Source organism: Bufo bufo, chromosome 3 (genome assembly GCF_905171765.1).
Source record: "Bufo bufo chromosome 3, aBufBuf1.1, whole genome shotgun sequence".
Lineage (NCBI taxonomy): Eukaryota > Metazoa > Chordata > Amphibia > Anura > Bufonidae > Bufo > Bufo bufo.
Genome location: NC_053391.1, coordinates 38874331 through 38894107, shown reverse-complemented (window position 1 = coordinate 38894107; position 19777 = coordinate 38874331). Strand labels below are relative to the sequence as shown.

General features: G+C 45.7%; 1 protein-coding gene across 4 annotated transcripts in view; it reads left to right on the top strand.

The window, feature by feature from the left end:
• Positions 1 to 19777, top strand: part of TTC3 (tetratricopeptide repeat domain 3) — a 174330-nt gene that overhangs the window by 62156 nt on the left and 92397 nt on the right. For all 4 annotated transcript variants that reach the window (XM_040423100.1, XM_040423102.1, XM_040423104.1 and 1 more), the window contains 3 exons: positions 1399 to 1561; positions 4867 to 4915; positions 12067 to 12148. In XM_040423100.1, the coding sequence (XP_040279034.1) occupies positions 1399 to 1561; positions 4867 to 4915; positions 12067 to 12148 (294 nt within the window). The remainder of the gene's footprint in view (positions 1 to 1398; positions 1562 to 4866; positions 4916 to 12066; positions 12149 to 19777) is intronic.

Below are 19777 nucleotides of genomic sequence, written 5' to 3'. Positions count from 1 at the left end.
ATATCTAATATGTATACTTTTTTTTTATTTGTTTCACTTTAACACAATAATAGCATTTTTGAAACCAAAAAAATGATGTTTTAGTGTCTCCATGTTCTAAGAGCTATAGTTTTTTTATTTTTTAAGAGATTTTCTTATGTAGGGGCTCATTTTTTGCGGGATGAGGTGACGGTTTTATTGGTACTATTTTGTGGGACATACGCATTTTTGATCACTTGGTGTCGCACCTTTTGTGATGCAAGGTGACAAAAATTGCTTGTTTTGACAGTTTTTTTTTTTCGGTGTTCACCCGAGGGGTTAGGTCATGTGAGCTGATCTCCTCCTCCGGCCAGCCCTGTCGGCATTTCAAAAATCGCGCTCCCGTGTTGAATCTGCGCAGGCGCTCTGAGATGAGGAGGCTCGTCTCCTCAGAGCTCCCTCAGTGCGCCTGCGCCGATGACATCATCGAAATAGAAGACGTCATCGGCGCAGGCGCACTGAGGGAGTTCAGAGGAGACGAGCCTCCTCATCTCAGAGCGCCTGCGCAGATTCAACACGGGCGCGCGGTTTTTGAAATGCTGACAGGGCTGGCCGGAGGAGGAGATCCCGGCTGGCCCTGTCAATCAACAAGAGGAGGGGGCGGATTTCTGCAGCAGCTACCAGCAAATAGACGCCCTACTTGCTGGTAGAGACCGGATTTGCATATGATAAAACTTCGTTTTTGGACTAAACTGCTGGATCAAAGTAAGGAACACTATTATATTTTAATATATCGCTATATAACTAATTTAAGTAGCCCAAAAAAAAAAAAAACACTTTAGTGGGGTGACAGAAACCCTTTAATAACTATCGGCACCAGACACAACCTTCGTGCAAGTCACAAGTGGTAAAGTCTTTGGGGAGATTGTCAAAAAATTATGTATTTGTCTTTTCTGAAAGTTCATTAGTATAAATTCTACAGAGTGCGGATCATTTTTGACTCTCCCTCATATAAACTACATATGTGACTTGGTTAAAGCTTAGACACTAAGGGTTGTATTACACTGGCCAGTATTTCGCTAGCGATCATTTGGCAGTGTAATACTGCCGACGGTTACCCGATGAACGAGCAAGCGCTCCTTAATTGGGCAATTCAGATTATTTATTTTTTTAAGCATGCTTAAAAATCAGCGCTTGCTCGTTCTGTCTAATAGCAATCTGCCGCCGGCAAACCACTAGACTGTATGGGGATGAGTGAAGGCTATAGAGTGACATACTGTGGAGGAGATCACTGCACTTAATAGCAGTGGTCTCCTCCGCTATTTATCAAGCGATATCTGGTAGGGAACGCTTCCATCTCGACAATCGCTTGCTGATCTGCCTTTCTAATGCAGGTTTTACCTTTACCAGACCTAATCCTTTTTTTTTTTTTTTTTTTAGGGTCACTATCGTTTTTGTGAAGCCCTTTTTTTACTTGGGGAAAGAGAGCGTGCAGTGTCCTCGAATGAAAAGGCGCAGGAATTATGTAGATGCTGCCCTGATGGTATCCGTGACCTAGTGCAACAACAATCAAAATTCATCCGAGACATGGAGGAGGTGGCAGGTAAACCGGATAAAATTCTGATATTTGTGTGTATTTCTTTGTTCTGAGATCGGCCTGCAATAAAGAACTGATGAGTACTTACCTGGCAGATCCATGGACTGATTACCTGGCTGAAGGGTGACCTCATGTCGACAAAACACATCACGTGATCCCTGCAGCCTCTTTGTTGCACTGCAGTGGCCATTGATTGGCTGCAGTGGTCACCTGACATCCCTGCTGCACTTTAATAAATAGATCCCAGCCAGAAAGGATGGTGCGGTGTCTGCCAGGTAATTACGTACCAGTTCTTTGTTCCAGGCTGATCCCCCAAGGTTGTCTGGTTTCGTCCTGAAACCGAACAACCCCTATAAAAGGCTATGTACACCTTTTGTGGACAATTTTTTTAATTATTGGATTGTACTTATTTTGAGCTAAAAATCATTTTTTCAATTGGTCTTTATTAACAATATGGAATCCTAGCTGCCTGTGGATTTTTTGTCTTTTCCATCATCTGAGGAGCAGACGGACTCCTTATCTCTGCTCTCTCACATTATAAACACTCATTAAAGAATGTGGCTTAAATAAGTGTTTATGATTAGGGATGAGCAAATCGACTTCGGATGAAACACCCGAAGTCGATTCGCATTAAACTTCGCTCTATACTTTACGGAGCAGGAGCTCTGCACAGTATTAGAATGTATTGGCTCCAATGAGCCAAAGTTATTACTTTGCGAAGTCTCGCAAGACTTCACGTAATAACTTCATAAATTAATTTGTACTGTAAGAAACCATTTTGCCCAACTTGCGTTCGGTTTCAAGTTAAACCGAAGTTTTATGCAAATCAACTTCGGATGTTTCATCTTAGTAGTTTAGAGAAGGGGGTTATTAGATGACGCCGCAAAGTGAAAGTACTAGTCACACAGTTAGAAAAACAGTTAACCCTTTGTGAAAGAACAGCTCAATATTTTTAATAAAGGCCAATTGAAAATATGATTTTTAGCAAAAAATATGTGAAATGCAATCATAAACAAAAATTGCATTCAAAGGTGTACATGGCCTTTTAAAGGGAACCCGTCATCAACTTTATGCTGTCCATACTAACAGCAGAATTAAGTAGAGACAGGTGAGTTGATGTCAGCGGTCTGTCATTTAAAAGTCAAAAGTAAGTAGTTGCCGAGAACCGACATCACATTCATTGCAGACTGGGCCTGGAGAAGAGTCACGGCCACCTGAGAAGAGTCCTGGATATTCATGAATTCCTGCTCTCCTGCTGATGACTGACAGTCTTCTACCTAGTTTTCTCTCTTTCTCTCTAGGAGAGAACTGCCAGTCATCAGCAGATGTGCGGGAGAGCAGGAGATTATGAATAACCAGGACTCTTTCTCTAGTAGATTTGACTCTTTTCAAGGCCTGGGCTGCAATGATTATGATGCTGGTTCTCGGCAACCACTTACTATTAGCTCATAAGTGACACATCGCTGACATCAGCATTTCTGTCACTATTTTATGCTGCCCTCAGTGAGGTCAGCATAAGGTTGATGACAGGTTCCCATTAATGTAGCTTTCATCTAAATAGGTAAAAATCAGTATCTCTTATTATAACCTTCTATACTAATTGGGATAAGCAGTGCTAAACTATCAGTACTTTGCTTATTTTGTTCTGAGCCACAGATGAGGCCCAGAGCTGCATTCACTATTTTAGCTGTCATTTTTCTGACAGGATCAGGATAGTAAATGGGTTAAATTAAATTCTCTCTATTCCTAGGACAGCACAAACTGTACACAGCCGCAAATATCTATTAAAGAAATCCCTTTTGCAACGCAATTTGCTGGAGTTTTATATTCTTACTGTGACGGGGTGGGAACCCGACTTCCAGCGGCAAACAGACGGCAGAGTGCCACGAAGTTTTGCTTATATATTCCTAGGACAGGGGATAATTGTCTGATTGGCAGGGGTCCGAACGCTGCCCCTGCCGATAATGAGAATAGTTGCCGTGCTCCCCATTTGAATGAAGTGGCAGACACCTATCCATGTCTGCTGCTCCATTCAGTTCATACTGCTGAATGGTGCGGCAGTGCTCATGCGTTACCGCCACTCCATTAACATGGGGGAGCAAAGGGCCACCATTCTCGTGATCAGTGGAGGCCCCAGAGGTCGCACTCCCACCAATCAGATACTTATCCCTTAGGGCTCATGCACACAAACGTATTTTCTTTCTATGTCTGTTGCGGGTTTTTTTTGCGGACCGTATGTGGAACCATTCATTTCAATGGGTTCGCAAAAAGAACGGAAGTTACTCCGTGTGCATTCTGTTTCCATATGTCCATTCCGCCAAAGAATAGAACATATACTATTATTGTCTGCATTACGGACAGGGATAGTACTGTTTTGTTAAAAGCCAGCAGTTCCGTTCGGCAAAATACGGAAGGCACACCAACGTCATCCATATTTTTTGCGGACCACAAACTACATACGGTTGTGTGCATGAGCCCTTATCCTGTAGATGGATGAGTTATCCATCCTTTTAAGGCCAATTTGACACAGATGTAATGTTGGGTGTGAGACTATATCCGTATTACAACCACAAATCCCAGCTCAACCGTGGGTCTTAAAGAGGACCTTTCACCGATTCTTACCCTATGAACTAAGTATACATACATGTGGAGCGGCGCCCGGGGATCTCTCCGCACTTACTATTATCCCCGGGCGCCGCTCCGTTCTCCTGCTATGTCCTCCGGTATCTCCGTTCCCTAAGTTATAGTAGGCGGAGTCTGCCCTAACGCTGGCCAATCGCATTGCAGAGCTCACAGCCTGGGAGAAAATAACCTCCCAGGCTGTGAGCTCTGCGCTGCGATTGGCCAGCGTTAGGGCAGACTCCGCCTACCATAACTTAGGGACTGGTATCTCCGCCTACTATAACTTAGTGAGCGGAGATACCGGAGGGCCTAGCAGTGAGATCCCCGGGCACCGCTCCACATGTCTGTATAGTTAGTTCATAGGGTAAGAATCGGTGAAAGGTCCTCTTTAATATTCGAACTAACAGCATCCTAGGTCATTATGATGCTGGTGGTTCAATTCTTTCAACCCACGCTCAGGCCGGGAGTGGCGGCCATAATCCAGGCGCAGGAATGCTCCCAATGTTTCTCTCGATGACCTAGGGTAACCATTTACCTTAAACAAAACGCATGAACAATCCTAATAATCGTGGTATCCTGTACTGTGATTCTCTCTGCTTCACTGCAATATCGCAAATAATGTATAAATTGGATAGTAAACCCCAAAATATTGTGTGTGTAAATTGATTAATTCCCCTCTTCGTTTCTAGGAATAAAAGTGAAGAAAAATTCTAAAAAGAAAAGCAGCAGTGAGAAAAAGTGAGTGATGAGTATTACTTATTCTAATATTCTGGAACAGATCAGCAAAGGATTAACCCTGTGTTCTCTTCAGGATGTTTTACAAATCTGACTGTTTCAGGAACATACAAAAAAATCCTGCAGTGGAGGCAGAATGATTTCCTGTTAGACCCCTTGCAGACGAGCGTGTGCGGATCAGGTCCGGATGCGTTGTGAATGCATTCAGTGAAAAATGCGCGATTTAGCAAACAAACTCATTCAGTTTTGTCTGCGATCTCATTCAGTTCAATTTTTATCGCTGAAGTGCAATGCGATTTGATGCGTTTTGCACGCGCGTGATAAAAAACTGAAGGTATACAAACAACATCTCTTAGCATCCATCCGTGAAAAACGCATCTCATCCGCACTTGCTCGCAGCTCCATTCGCTTCTTTGGGGCCAGCGATGCGTGAAAATTCCAGAATATAGAACATGCTGCAATTTTCTCGCAACACACAAGTGATGCGTGAAAACCAACGCACATGTACACAGACACATTGAAATGAATGGGTCCGGATTCCGTGCGGGCACAATTAGTTTGTATGACGCATTGCACCCGTGCGGAATACTCGCTCGTCTGCAAGGGGCCTTAGTTATTTACTTCTAGATTTAGTACTTTGCCTTTTGAAGAATGTCTCAGTGACTAAAGTGATGTTTAACCACAACTGTCGACCTAGGTTATCAGTATCTGATCGGTGTGGGTCTGACACCTCAGGGCTCCAGAGTAAAAAAAATATCATGGAGCCATTGGCTCCTAACCTGAAAAATTTAGGAGCCAAATTTAAAATACATATAATTACGGTATAATAAAAAAAAAACACGTCTTACCTAGGGTTGTCACAATACCAAAATTTTTACTCTTTTTCGATGCCATAAAAAAGTATTGCGAAACTCGATACCACGTGAAAAAAATAAAACGCCAAAAAAGCCGTGTGCGTTCCACATTTTATGGAGCGTCTGGACCATAATAATAGAACAGTCCGATCCTAATTTTTGTCGGGACAAGGTGACTAAAAAATGGCAAATTGCACGTTTTTTTTTTCTGTTAACGGCGTTCACCGCATAGGAGATATTTTAATAGTTCACACTTTTTCGGGCGTGACGATATGTTTATATATTTTATATGTAAAATTGGGCAAGGGGGTGATTTAAACGTAATATATATATATATATATTTTTTTAAATTTTTTTATTTTTATTTTTTTATAACTATTTCCCCCATTAGGGGCTAGAACCTGGGATCTTTCATTCCTTGTCCTATTCACCCTGATAGATCTCTATTAGGGTGAATAGGACTTCACACTTTCCCTGCTGCCCTGTGCTTTGTGCACAGGGCAGCAGGGAGCCGACTATGGCAGCCAGGGCTTCAGTAGCATCCTGATTGCCATGGTAACACTGCTGGGGCTCCGATCGGAACTGCCACTGCACCACCAATGATAATACTTGGGGGATGGGGGTTCACTGCACCACCAATGATTCTGATTTATCATACTGGGGTTGGGGGGGGGGGGGGGGGGGGGTTCGGTGCACTGTGCCACCAATGAATATCGTTAATTCAAACGCAGGCTGCGGGTGCCGGACATATCCCATACCCGGCACCAGGCCTCTATGGCTGCGCGCTGCGATCCGCCGCTATTAACCCCTCAGGTGCGGCACCTGAGTAGTGCACCCCGAAAACCAATATGTTTCCTGAAATCGGACAGACAACCTAATGCGCTTTTGGACACCTGGCTGTGCAGAGAACTCTAGCCCGCCCCTTTCACTAAAAGGGGTTATCCCATGACGAATGTCAGATTACGGCATAAGAAGTAGATAGAAGTGTGAAGCAGCAGTGGAAAAAGTCAGTGCTTGGTTTATGTCCCCACACATGGTATTTTATACCTTTTGAGAACAAAGAAATAATTAGTATTAGGGCTAGTATTGCCCGGCCGTGCCTGTATTGTGGCCCGCAAACAGCGGCTCCAAAATACACATGCATCAGCGGTTTGTGCTCCAACATGAATGCGGACCCATTCACTTGCGGAGCGGAGGCACTACGGAGTACTTTCGTGGGTTTTCTATCTGTGCCTCTGCACTGCAAAAAAGTAGTGGATGCGGATTGCGGACCCTATTCAAATGAATGGGTCCACGTCCACAGACGGTGGGCACATGTTCAGTGTCCGTGCAAATTGTGGCCTGGCTGCCACACGTTCCTGTGCATGAGCCCTTATAATTCAAGTTTTCTGTAGTTTTACACACAGATTACATAATTACAACATTATTATCCATAACATAGGACCGCACAAATATTTTACTATTTATAACCATTCATCTACGTAACTTGCACCTACTCCAACTTCTAATTGGACCAAGGTTCCTTATCGCCTACATAATTCGTTCACTTGGGTCGCCCATCAATGTTCTCCAGTTTTAGTACCTATCTCCATTCTCCTCCCCAAAGAGACATATGGGCCATAAAACCAAAGTGGGCCCCTTCATTTATCACCTCCCCCAACACCAAGGATCGAACATGATGAAAAATGTGCTAATGGCCTACTTCAGTCTCCATAGACCAGTACATTTATCCCGACCAAGACCTCCATCACTAATGGAATTCTCCACTTTCCAAAGGCCACCATGTCACGTACCGGTGACCAGACCACTGCCTCATGTGACAGGGGTTGCCCAAGCCCTTCAGGCCGATTCACCTCACAGGCTACGCCGGGCCGTAACTTGAGCATAAATCGCCACCTGAAGCCTGCAAGCACACCCACGCAATAACACAAAAATGTTGCTGCCACCACCTGCCAGTTATAAGGTCGACAGGACACCCCTGAGTGTTCCACTCGCAAGCAGCCTCACGGAAAAACAACATACAGCCTCAGAGTGCACACACACTTCTTCATGGAGCTAACAGGTTCTTAAGGTTACAAGACCAACCATCAAACTTTTAGGTTTAATGTATAAAAAATAGACAGCACTTGGTTACAGAAAATGATTAACAAGAGACCTACATAAATGGCAAACAATTGTAAAATAAAAAGGAGAAAACATAGAAAGATCTAATACTTAACATTTGTGTGGTAAAAGTCCTTTCCTTCCAGGAGATTTGGGCAGAGTAATGGTGCACAAACCAATTCCATTAGATCTCCCACTTTGTGACACCCTAATATCCAGGGATTGCAGGTCTGAAGGGGATTCTCACTCCCACCTCTGGCTCAGCCCCTCTGGGCCAAGCTACATTACCCATGCAGCCGGCCCACTGGCCAATTAGGGAACAGCTATAAAAATATCAAAAAGATAGTTTCCCAGTTGCCCTGGTGAAGATACAGACCCCAGACCTTCTTCATAATTCATATCTCATCGTTCCGAGTCCTAGCATATCAAATGAGACACGTCCAGGATGCTCTGAAGATGAGATCCTTATTTTAGGAAGATGAAGGCGAGTTGATTACGCAATGTCTGGTGTCCATGCGATGCCCCCATCATACCAGAGATGTAAGCTAGATTTTGGGGACATCCGATCCCTCCTGAACAAGTTCTGAAGGATTATGGTTCATGCTGACACAAGGCGCCGGAGATTCTGCTTTCCCGAGTGTGACCAGCAAACGGGCCCATCCTCGTTAGCATCTCTGTGCTAACTACCCCCCGGGGAGCAGGCTGCTGTTTTCCCAGGTATGAGGCAGACATCTCGGCCTATATGCAGCCTTAACCCCTTAACGACCCAGGACGAGAATGCTCGTCCTAAATCACCGGCACTTAGTGCTAAAGGATGAGCGTTCTCGTCCTGCAGTCGTTCCTCCCCCCCCGCGTCCAGCAGCAGAGATCCGGCTGTTACTGACAGCCGGATCCCTGCTGCATCCACCAGCATCGGCGATAACGCCGATGCCGGTGGATTAACCCCTCATATGCCGCGGTCAGCGCTGACCGCGGCATATGGTAGGTTTGCGCTCCCTCACCTCATACATAGAGTTCCCGCGCTGCTGTGGCGGGGACTCGATGGTTGCCATGGCAGCCCCAAGCCATTCCAAGGCTTGGGGCCTGGCATGTACGGAGGCCTAGGAGGCCCAGCCCCTAGGCTGGATCTCCTAGGCAACTGTTAGCGTCTTAGGCTACTTTCACACTTGCATTCAGAGCGGATCAGTCTGGTGTCTGCACAGGCGGATCCGCTCCTATAATGCAGACGTTTGGATCCGTTCAGAACGGATCCGTCTGCATTATAGTTAAGAAAAAATTCTAAGTGTGAAAGTTGTTCAGACGGATCCGTCCAGACTTTACATTGAAAGTCAATGGGGGACGGATCAGTTTGAAAATTGAGCCATATAGTGTCATCTTCAAACTGATCCGTCCCCATTGACTTACATTGTAAGTCTGGACGGATCCGTTTGCCTCCGCACGGCCAGACGGACACCCGAACGCTGCAAGCAGCGTTCGGGTGTCCGCCTGCTGAGCGGAGGCTGAACTGTGCCAGACTGATGCATTCTGAGCAGATCCGCATCCACTCAGAATGCATTGGGGCAGTACGGATGTGTTCGGGGCCGCTTGTGAGCCCCTTCAAACGGAGCTCACAAGCGGAGCCCCGAACGCTAGTGTGAAAGTAGCTGTACAGTGTAAGACACTAACAGTTCAATACAGAACAATACAGATGTATCGTGCTGCATTGAAACAGGGATCAGACCCTGTAATGTTGAAGTCCCAGAGTGGGACAAATAATAAAGTGAAAAAAAAAAAGTTTTTTTGCTCTATGTTCTATTCTACAGGCAAATAGAGCAAAGAGCGGAACTTCCATATTTGGGGGAAACATCTGGGCGTAGTGCCAAAGAGATTAGATTCATTTTACAGAGAACAGAAACTGATACACAAACAAAGAAGCTTCTACATGTTGTATAACATGGATTCCCTTCAGTTTTCTATTATGTAAGCTTCACAAAGTGACTTCAGACCTGAACTGGTCCTTAAACATTTGGTTTTTGAAAATTTCTGAGAAATTTTCAAGATTTACTTATAAACTTCTAAGCCTTGTAACGTCCCCCAAAAATAAAATGTCATTCCCAAAATTACATTTTAACATGAAGTAGACATATGAAGGAGACGTTATACTGTATGGGGGGGGGGGGGGGGGCACAAGGAGACGTTATATTAAAGTCTTGTGGCCACAGGCCACCATACATACAATAATACTTTACGATATACTTTTCCCGCGGCTGCCTCTTTTGTGTGCTCCGATTCTGACATCAGATGTTGGTGGGCGGAGATTTGAATATGGGAGCAAGGAGGAGGGAGAGCCGGAGGCGGGCCGCTGCGGGAAGTAATAAGTTAAGTTTGTAATTTTGTCTTCAGAGCACACACTAGCGAGGCAGCCGCAGGAAAAGTCTCTCCAGAGACACCCAGTTCTCACACAGAGTTCGCCACATATACAATTGAACCGGCACAGAGGGGTGACGGACGGTGATGATGTCAGATGGTGGGTGGAGTCTGGAGACTTGACTAAGGGAGGCGGAGCAAGAAGGAGCCAGGAGCGAGAGGAAGTAATGTTTGTACTACTCAGTGCTATACAAGGTGCAGGGGGGGACGGACGCACGTTTAGAAGCGGTCAGCGCACATAACCGCCTTGATGACGTCACAAAATTCTGCTGTAATTAGGAAACAGCGATATCGCCAGATCGCTGTTTTTTTAATACCGCGGTATATCGTGATACCGGTATATCGCCCAACCCTAGGTACAACACAAGATGTCTTCCAGGGACACACGGCTGACCATCAGATCCAATGTGGTTTCTGCAACAAACTGTAGAATATTTTTCGTGGGACAAATCCTTTAAATAAAGCTATGCACAGTGAGTGGCCGCAGTGCTGGGAAAAACAGTGGCTGGGACACAGCACTGCAATTGTCAGCCCCTTCATTCTTAGAATCGCTGGTGGTCCCAGAGGTCAGATGCCATCAATCATACAGTGGTGACACATCCTTGCGATATGCTGTCACTTTCCAAGATGGGAAGACCCTGCGTGGTCGGCTGTGACGGCGCTCTCACTAGTGACTAACTATTGCTTCGGGAGACTATTCAAATTTGATCTTTTCAATACAAATGTATATTTAAAAAATAATCCTAATAAAGTGTTTTCTAACCCCTTAAAGTGAATCTGTCACCTGCTTTTACCATTTTTAAGCTGTCACCATCGCTATGTTGACTAAAGTACCTTATTTCCAGCAGTCGTCTTTTTACTTTATTTTGTTTTGTAGTTTTGATATAAAAGCGCTTTTTATGTTATGCTAATTAGGGTCCAAGGTGCCCAGAGGGGCGTTTTTTTCCCCCTCTCCGGTGCCCAGTGACGCCCCCTGCAGTGCCCAAGAACGCCTCCTGATCCTGAAATAACCTCCCACAGGCCCGGCAAACGGTTCCGCTCCCTCCCTACGTCATAGTCTACCTTATAGAAATGCCCCGTCCTTCTTCATGTCTGCGGCCAGAAAACTTGCGCAGGCGCAGTACTGCCAGCGGCCTGCGCCTGCGTGATCATCAACCTCCTGAGGGCAACAGCCTCAAAAGTCTCACTGGGCATGCGCCGAGCCCAGTGATGATCGCGCAGGCCGCAGGCGGTACTGCGCCTGCGCGAGTTTTCTGGCCGCAGACAGGAAGAAGGACGGGGCATTTCTATAAGGTAGACTATGACGTGGGGAGGGGGCGGAACCGTTTGCCGGGGCTGTGGGATGTTATTTGATGATCAGGAGGCATTCTTGGGCACTGCAGGGGGGCGTCACTGGGCACCGGAGAGGGAAAAGAACGCCCCTCTCGGCACCTTGGATCCCTAATTAGCATAACATAAAAAGCGCTTTTATATCAAAACTACAAAACGAAATAAAGTAAAAAGACGCCTGCTGGAAATAAGGTACTTTAGTCAACATGGTGATGGTGCCAGCTTAAAATGGTAAAAGCAGGTGACAGATTCCCTTTAATAGTTTTTAAAAACCGCTGCCAATGGTCTAAAATCCAAATTATCTGACAATATATTTTTTTGTTTCTTTTAATCATAATGTTTTTAATAAAGCCTTTAAAAAAAAAAAATGAACTCACACAAATATACATGATGACGGGGGCTTAATGTAAGGTGTCTGGATTATTATTTGGCGGTGTATTAGCAGCTTTCTTTTTCTTCAAGGATTGCAGCACAGTTCCCTTCTGCTGAGGAAAGCAAAGACCATAAGGATACACCAAGCAAGTCAGAAGATACCCCTGATAAGGTAGACATTTGTGTAAATATTCTACCATTCCCTTCCTATTTGACATGTTAAAGGTTTTGTCCAAGACTGTTTTAAAGGTAGATTTAGATGGGTGATATTCGGGCTAATTATTGGGAGTGAACGTTCCAGCGAATGCTTGTTCCCAACAGTCTGCCCGTCTAAAGGTGCTTGCATTTGACCTGATGAACGAAACGCCCGTTCATCGGGTGAAATAATCGTTTGTGCAGGCAAGTAAATGATCCTTTCTGGTTAGCAGATCGCGTGTTCTCTTACTGTGGAGGTGATTGCTGCATGTGAATGAGGAGCTTCACCTGCACTGAACGAGCTGCCGACTGTCGGGAAGGAACGCTTCCCAACAATCGGCTTATAGTCGCCCGGTGTAAATCCAACTTAAAACCCCTGACTGTGGTCCCGCCATTCTGCGCTCACTTGTCATGCAGAGATAATGTGGTGTAGATGTATGGGACAGCTGCAGCCATTTCTGTTGTGGCAAGTGATTGGCTGCAGTGGTCTCGCACATGTTATTTGTCTTTGCTACAGATAAATAAGCACAAGCCCCCTGAGCAGTCGGTGATCTAAAGGGGCATTTTGGTTGTTAGATGTGACTTCCCCATACTGCTGGGTCCCCCAGCAATCTCGAACGGGGACCTCATACCTCTCGAACCCATCAAAATGAATGGACCAGCAGTTCCCATGTTTATGGGAGTTCTGGAAGTAGCCAATCAGAACAGACAACTCTGTATATCCCAGGAGCTCAGCCTCGTCACCTTGCTCCTCCTCACTGCCTTGTTTGGCTGTGAGATAACCGGTTCCATCAGGAGCCTCCCACCTCTGCCATTTCTATAGTATAACAGAAAGATTTAACCCTGCCCCTCTGATAAGCTGCGCCTTAACTGGCCACCAGCAAAGATGGCAGAGATCATCAGGAGGTTAATCAGGTTTCTGAAAGAATGTGTCATGTTCCAGCAGAAAATGCTGCAGACTAGATTGTGTTCCTATTAAGAGGACCCCACAGCTCTTCTCATATGTCTATTTAAAGAGGGGCTCTAACCTCTCTTGTTTTAGCAACTACTTGCGTCCCCTGGTATTAACAATTCTGGAGCACCTATTCTTACGACCCAATGTTGTTCCATTCCTTTATTATTCCTGCTAGAAGTATCAATGAATGTGCTGAACTGAGACTGCCCCTTTAAAAAAAGACAACCTTATCACCTTTCCTGTCATGTCTGTTGTAGTAACTGTTTGCATTCCCTCATTAACAACAATTCCGAAACATCTATTCCTAAGACTCTGTGTTGAGTCATTCCTCCATTACTCCTATTAGAAGTTATGTATGTATTGCCGGCAGTGTGAAATAGAGGTCCATCTGGGTGTTACCATTTAGGGGGTGTGTCCTTGCACAGTCTGACACTGGCAGCACTAATTGGATAGTGTCAGACTGTGCAGGGACACACCCCAAGTGGTAACACCTAGATGGAACTTCATTTCAGACTGCTGGCAATTCATTCATAACTTCTAATAGGAGGAATGACTCAACACAGAGAATTGTTGTTAATTCAGGAATGCAAACCGTTACTACAACAGACATGTCAGGAGAGGTGACAGGTTGTCTTTTTTTTAAAGGGGTTGTCTCACTTCAGCAAATGGCATTTATCATGTAGAGAAAGTTAATATAAGCCACTTAATAATGTATTGTGATTTCCTTCTTTGCTGGCTGGATTCATTTGTCCATCATATTATATAGGGATCGACCGATATTGATTTTTTAGGGCCGATACCGATAATTTGTGAACTTTAAGGCCGATAGCCGATAATTTATACCGATATTCTGGGAATTTTCATTTTTGAGAAAAAAATTTTTTCCTACACATCTGCTGAAAATTAATGTCTATTGTTAAACGTGTATTTTTTTTTTTTGTAAATCTTTTTCATTTATACTTAATATGTTTGTGGTTTTCTTTTGTTGTTTTTTTTTTTACTAACTTTTAGCCCCCTTAGGGGCTAGAACCCTTGTCCCATTCACCCTGATAGGCACTGCGCCACCAATATTTTTACTATTGGGATGGGGGTGGGGGGCGCACTGCGCCACCAATGATTAATACTGGGGGGCTTGGGGGGGGGGGGGGGGCGCACTGCGCCACCAATATTTTTACTATTGGGATGGGGGTGGGGGGCGCACTGCGCCACCAATGATTAATACTGGGGGGCTTGGGGGGGCGCACTGCGCCACCAATGAAGATAAGTCTCTCAATCATTCATATACAGGAGGCGGGAACTGGCTGCAGAATCGCATAGCCGGCTCCCGACCTCTATGTGCGGTAGCTGCGATCCGCGGCACCTAAGGGGTTAACGACCGCAGCTACCGCTCATAGAGGTCGGGAGCCGGCTATGTGATTCTGCAGCCAGCTCCCGCCTCCTGTATATGAATTAATGAAAGACTTATCTTCATTGGTGGCGCAGCGGCCATAGCCCCGCCCCTTCTCATCTTCTCTCCTGTCATTGGCGGCAGCAGCACAGGGGGAGGAGACACTGCTTCCTTCTCCCCTGTGCTGCGGAGGGAACACAGAGAGCAGCGCGTTCTGTGTTCCCAATACGTCATCGGTATATCGGCAAAATAGATGCCGATACCGATAACTGTCAAAATCCTGAATATCGGCCGATAATATCGGCCAAACCGATAATCGGTCGATCCCTACTATTATACACTACTCGTATACAGAAGTTAAGGCCACCTCTGCAGCGTAGACACGAAGTGGACGGGAGCTGCTGCGCATGCGTGCCTGTGCACTCTCCCACGGTCTCGACCATCAGAGAAGGCCGGCCACAGCTGCTGAATTGCAAGGTGGTTGTAACGAGCAGTGTATAATGTAAGGGAAAAACAAATCCAGCCGGCAAAGGAGGAAATATGGACAATCACAATACATTAGTAAGAGCCTGGTATAAACTTTTTCTACATGGATAAATGCCATTTGCTGAAGTGAAGACCCCTTTACGTAATCCTTTTCATTCCCCATTCTGGAGCATTTCCATTGGTGTTTTGCCTCCTTGAAATAAGTTTATTAACAAATGGGTGTGACAATTCTTTTGTGAATGTGATGCGCCATCATGGACAGCACCACGGACATTTGGACAGTACCTGTGTGTAGCGGCATGTCCCATTGACGGAGGGAATAGTAAAGTAATCCTAGGTAAAAGCTAGTCCAAGTCATTTCAGCTTTGTATTTTTGTATGGGAACTTCCTTCAGTGTGTGTTGGTAGTATTTGCATGGAAGAGTAGTGTTCTCCTCATGTCAGATGAGTAGTTTGGAGGAGTGACGGACTGTGTGTATGTTGTTAGCATTCGGCTGTTCCTCTCTCACGAGTTAGGGCAGTCGTGGCTCTGTTATGGCTGTGGCGGTTATGGTTCTGCTATGGCCGTGAGACCTGTTAACTAGGTAATGCTGATCTCGACCATTCAACCCCCTTAGATCCTGTGGGCAATAGCAACTGTGTCATCTAAGCAGGTACACGGGGGTAGGATCTTCCTTTGTGAAACCCCACCCTCCTTTCCTGTCCCAAACAAATGCGGAATGCCATTGGATTTTCATGGCCGCCAAGGTCCTAATGAGGTCCCCAGAACTGCCATATTTATGCTCCTTTTAGACCTTCACTGGGCCTAATAGGAGACCTCTCAGCATTAGGGCTCATTCAGACGGCTGTATGCTATCCGCAAAAATGCGGATCTGTTTTTTTGCGGATTAGATGCTGACCCATTCACTACTATGGGGCCCTTTTCTATTCCACGGTCCCGCAAAACAAATCCTATACTTGTCCGTGAAAATCAGGACATGGCCCCATTGAAGTCTATGGGTCCGCAAAAATACGGATAGCATTCAGTATTTTTGCAGACAGCATACAGCCGTCTAAATGAGCCCTTACGCTTAAGGCTACTTTCACACTTGCGTTTTGGGCGGATCCGTGATGGATCGGCAAAAACTGATCCGTTACAATAATACAACTGCATGCATCAGTCATAAACGGATCTGTTTGTATTATCTGTAACATAGCCAAGACGGATCCGTCATGAACTCCATTGAAAGTCAATGGGAGACGGATCTGTTTTCTATTGTGCCAGATTGTGTCAGAGAAAACGGATCCGTCCCCATTGACTTACATTGTGTGCCAGGACGGATCCGTTTGGCTCAGCTTCGTCAGGCGGACAGCAGAACGCTGCAAGCAGCATTTTGGTGTCCTCCTCCTCCACAGCGGAATGGAGACTGATCGGAGGCAAACTGATGTATTCTGAGCGGATCCTTTTCCATTCAGAATGCATTAGGGCAAAACTGATCCGTTTTGGACCGCGTGTGAGAGCCCTGAACGGATCTCACAAATGGAAAGCCAAAACGCCAGTGTGAAAGTAGCCTTATTAAGTACAAAAAAGTGCCATATCAGTCTAAGTGAAGGACAAGTGGCAGTGTGTCTTATTGTCCAAATGCTAACGAGCGTTTCCATTATGGAGCAGTCATCAGCGAGCGGTGAGGAAAGCACTATGCTGGCTCTGCTCGCCCTCCCTGATCTTCTTCCGGGCCCCGCCTTATGTTTGAGGATGCCCCACAGATGCTCAATAGGGTTTAGGTCTGGAGACATGTTTGGCCAGTCCAGCACCTTTACCCTCAGTTTCTTTAGCAAGGGAGTATCATGCAGCCCTAAACCATGACACTCCCACCATTATGCTTGACAGTAGGCAGGACACACTTGTCTTTGTGCTCCTCATCTGGTTGCCCCCGCACACGCCTGACACCATCTACACCAAATAAGTTTCTCTTGGTCTCATCAGACCACAGGACATGGTTTCATTATTCAATGTCCTTAGTCTGCTTGTCTTCAGCAAACTGTTTGCCGGCTTTCTTGTGCGTCACCTTTTAGAAGAGGCTTCCTTCTGGGAAGACAGCCATGCAGACCAATGTGATGCAGTGTGCGGCGTATGGTCTGAGCACTGACGGGCGGACCCCCCACCCCTGTAACCTCTGCAGCAATGCTGGCAGCACTCATACGTCTATTTTGAAAAGGCAACCTCTGGATAGGACTTTGAGCAAGCGCACTCAACTTATTTGGTCGACCATGGCAAGGTCTGTTCTGAGAGGAACCCGTCTTGTTAAACCGCTGTATGGTCTTGGCCACCGCGCTGCAGCTCAGTTTCAGGGTGGTGGTGGTCTTCTTATAACCTCGGCCATCTTTATGTAGAGCAACAATTCTTTTTTTCAGATCCTCAGAGAGTTCTGCCATGAGGAGCCATGTTGTACTTCCAGTGACCAGTGTGAGAGCGATAACCCCAAATATAACACGCCTGCTCCCCATTCACACCTGAGACCCTGTAACACTAACGAGTCACGTAACACCAGTGAGGGGAAATGGCTAATCGGGCACAGTTTGGCCATTTTCACTTAGGGGTGTACTCAGCTTTGTTACCAGCAGTTTAGACATTAAGGACTGTGTGTTGAGTTATTTTGAGGGCACATCAAATGTACACTGTTATACAAGCTGTGCACCGACTACTGTACATTGTATCACAGTGTCAGATCCTCAGTGTTGTCCCAGGAAAAGATAGAATAAAAGATTTACAAAAATGTGAGGGGTGGACTGACTTTTGTGTCATACTGTAGATAAGGTGTATAAAAGTTTTATTATCTAATAGATATCCAGATTTACATCTATCTCTTAACCACCTCCGGACCGCTGTACGCACAGACGCGTCCTAGAGGTAGTTGTTTCATTCCACCTGGACGCGCCGGCGCGTCCTCTCGCGAGACGCGAGATTTCCTGTGAACGCGCGCACAGGATCGGAAGGTAAGCGAGTGGATCTCCAGCCTGCCAGCGGCGATCGTTCGCTGGCAGGCTGGAGATGTGATTTTTTTTTTATAACAGCGTCTAATATACCTGCTACCTGGTCCTCTGGTGGTCCCCTTTGTTTGGATTGACCACCAGAGGACACAGATAGCTCAGCAATATGTAGCACCAAGCACTACACTACACCCCCCCTGTCACTTATTAACCCCTTATTCACCCCTGATCACCCCATATAGACTCCCTGATCACCCCCCTGTCATTGATTACCCCCCTGTAAAGCTCCATTCAGATGTCCGCATAATTTTTACGGATCCACTGATAGACTGATCGGATCCGCAAAACGCATACGGACGTCTGAATGGAGCCTTACAGGGGCGTGATCAATGACTGTGGTGATCACCCCATATAGACTCCCTGATCACCCCCCTGTCATTGATCACCCCCCTGTAAAGCTCCATTCAGATGTCCGCATGATTTTTACGGATCCACTGATAGACTGATCGGATCCGCAAAACGCATACGGACGTCTGAATGGAGCCTTACAGGGGCGTGATCAATGACTGTGGTGATCACCCCATATAGACTCCCTGATCACCCCCCTGTCATTGATCACCCCCCTGTCATTGATCACCCCCCTGTAAAGCTCCATTCAGATGTCCGCATGATTTTTACGGATCCACGGATACATGGATCGGATCCGCAAAACACATACGGACATCTGAATGGAGCCTTATAGGGGGGTGATCAATGACAGGGGGGTGATCAGGGAGTCTATATGCGGTGATCACCCCCCTGTCATTGATCACCCCCCTGTCATTGATCACCCCCCTGTCAGGCTGCATTCAGACATTTTTTTGGCCCAAGTTAGCGGGATTTTTATTTTTTTTTCTTACAAAGTCTCCTATTCCACTAACTTGTGTCAAAAAATAAAATCTCACATGAACTCACCATACCCCTCACGGAATCCAAATGCGTAAAATTTTTTAGACATTTATATTCCAGACTTCTTCTCACGCTTTAGGGCCCCTAAAATGCCAGGGCAGTATAAATACCCCACATGTGACCCCATTTTGGAAAGAAGACACCCCAAGGTATTCCGTGAGGGGCATATTGAGTCCATGAAAGATTTAAATTTTTGTCCCAAGTTAGCGGAAAGGGAGACTTTGTGAGAAAAAAATAAATAAAATCAATTTCCGCTAACTTGTGCCAAAAAAAATAAATTTCTATGAACTCGCCATGCCCCTCATTGAATACCTTGGGGTGTCTTCTTTCCAAAATGGGGTCACATGTGGGGTATTTATACTGCCCTGGCATTTTAGGGGCCCTAAAGCGTGAGAAGAAGTCTGGGATCCAAATGTCTAAAAATGCCCTCATAAAAGGAATGTGGGCCCCTTTGCGCATCTAGGCTGCAAAAAAGTGTCACACATCTGGTATCGCCGTATTCAGGAGAAGTTGGGCAATGTGTTTTGGGGTGTCATTTTACATATACCCATGCTGGGTGAGAGAAATATATTGGCAAAAGACAACTTTTCCCATTTTTTTATACAAAGTTGGCATTTGACCAAGATATTTATCTCACCCAGCATTGGAATATGTAAAATGACACCCCAAAACACATTCCCCAACTTCTCCTGAATACGGAGATACCACATGTGTGACACTTTTTTGCAGCCTAGGTGGGCAAAGGGGCCCACATTCCAAAGAGCACCTTTCGGATTTCACCAGCCATTTTTTACAGAATTTGATTTCAAACTCCTTACCACACATTTGGGCCCCTAGAATGCCAGGGCAGTATAACTACCC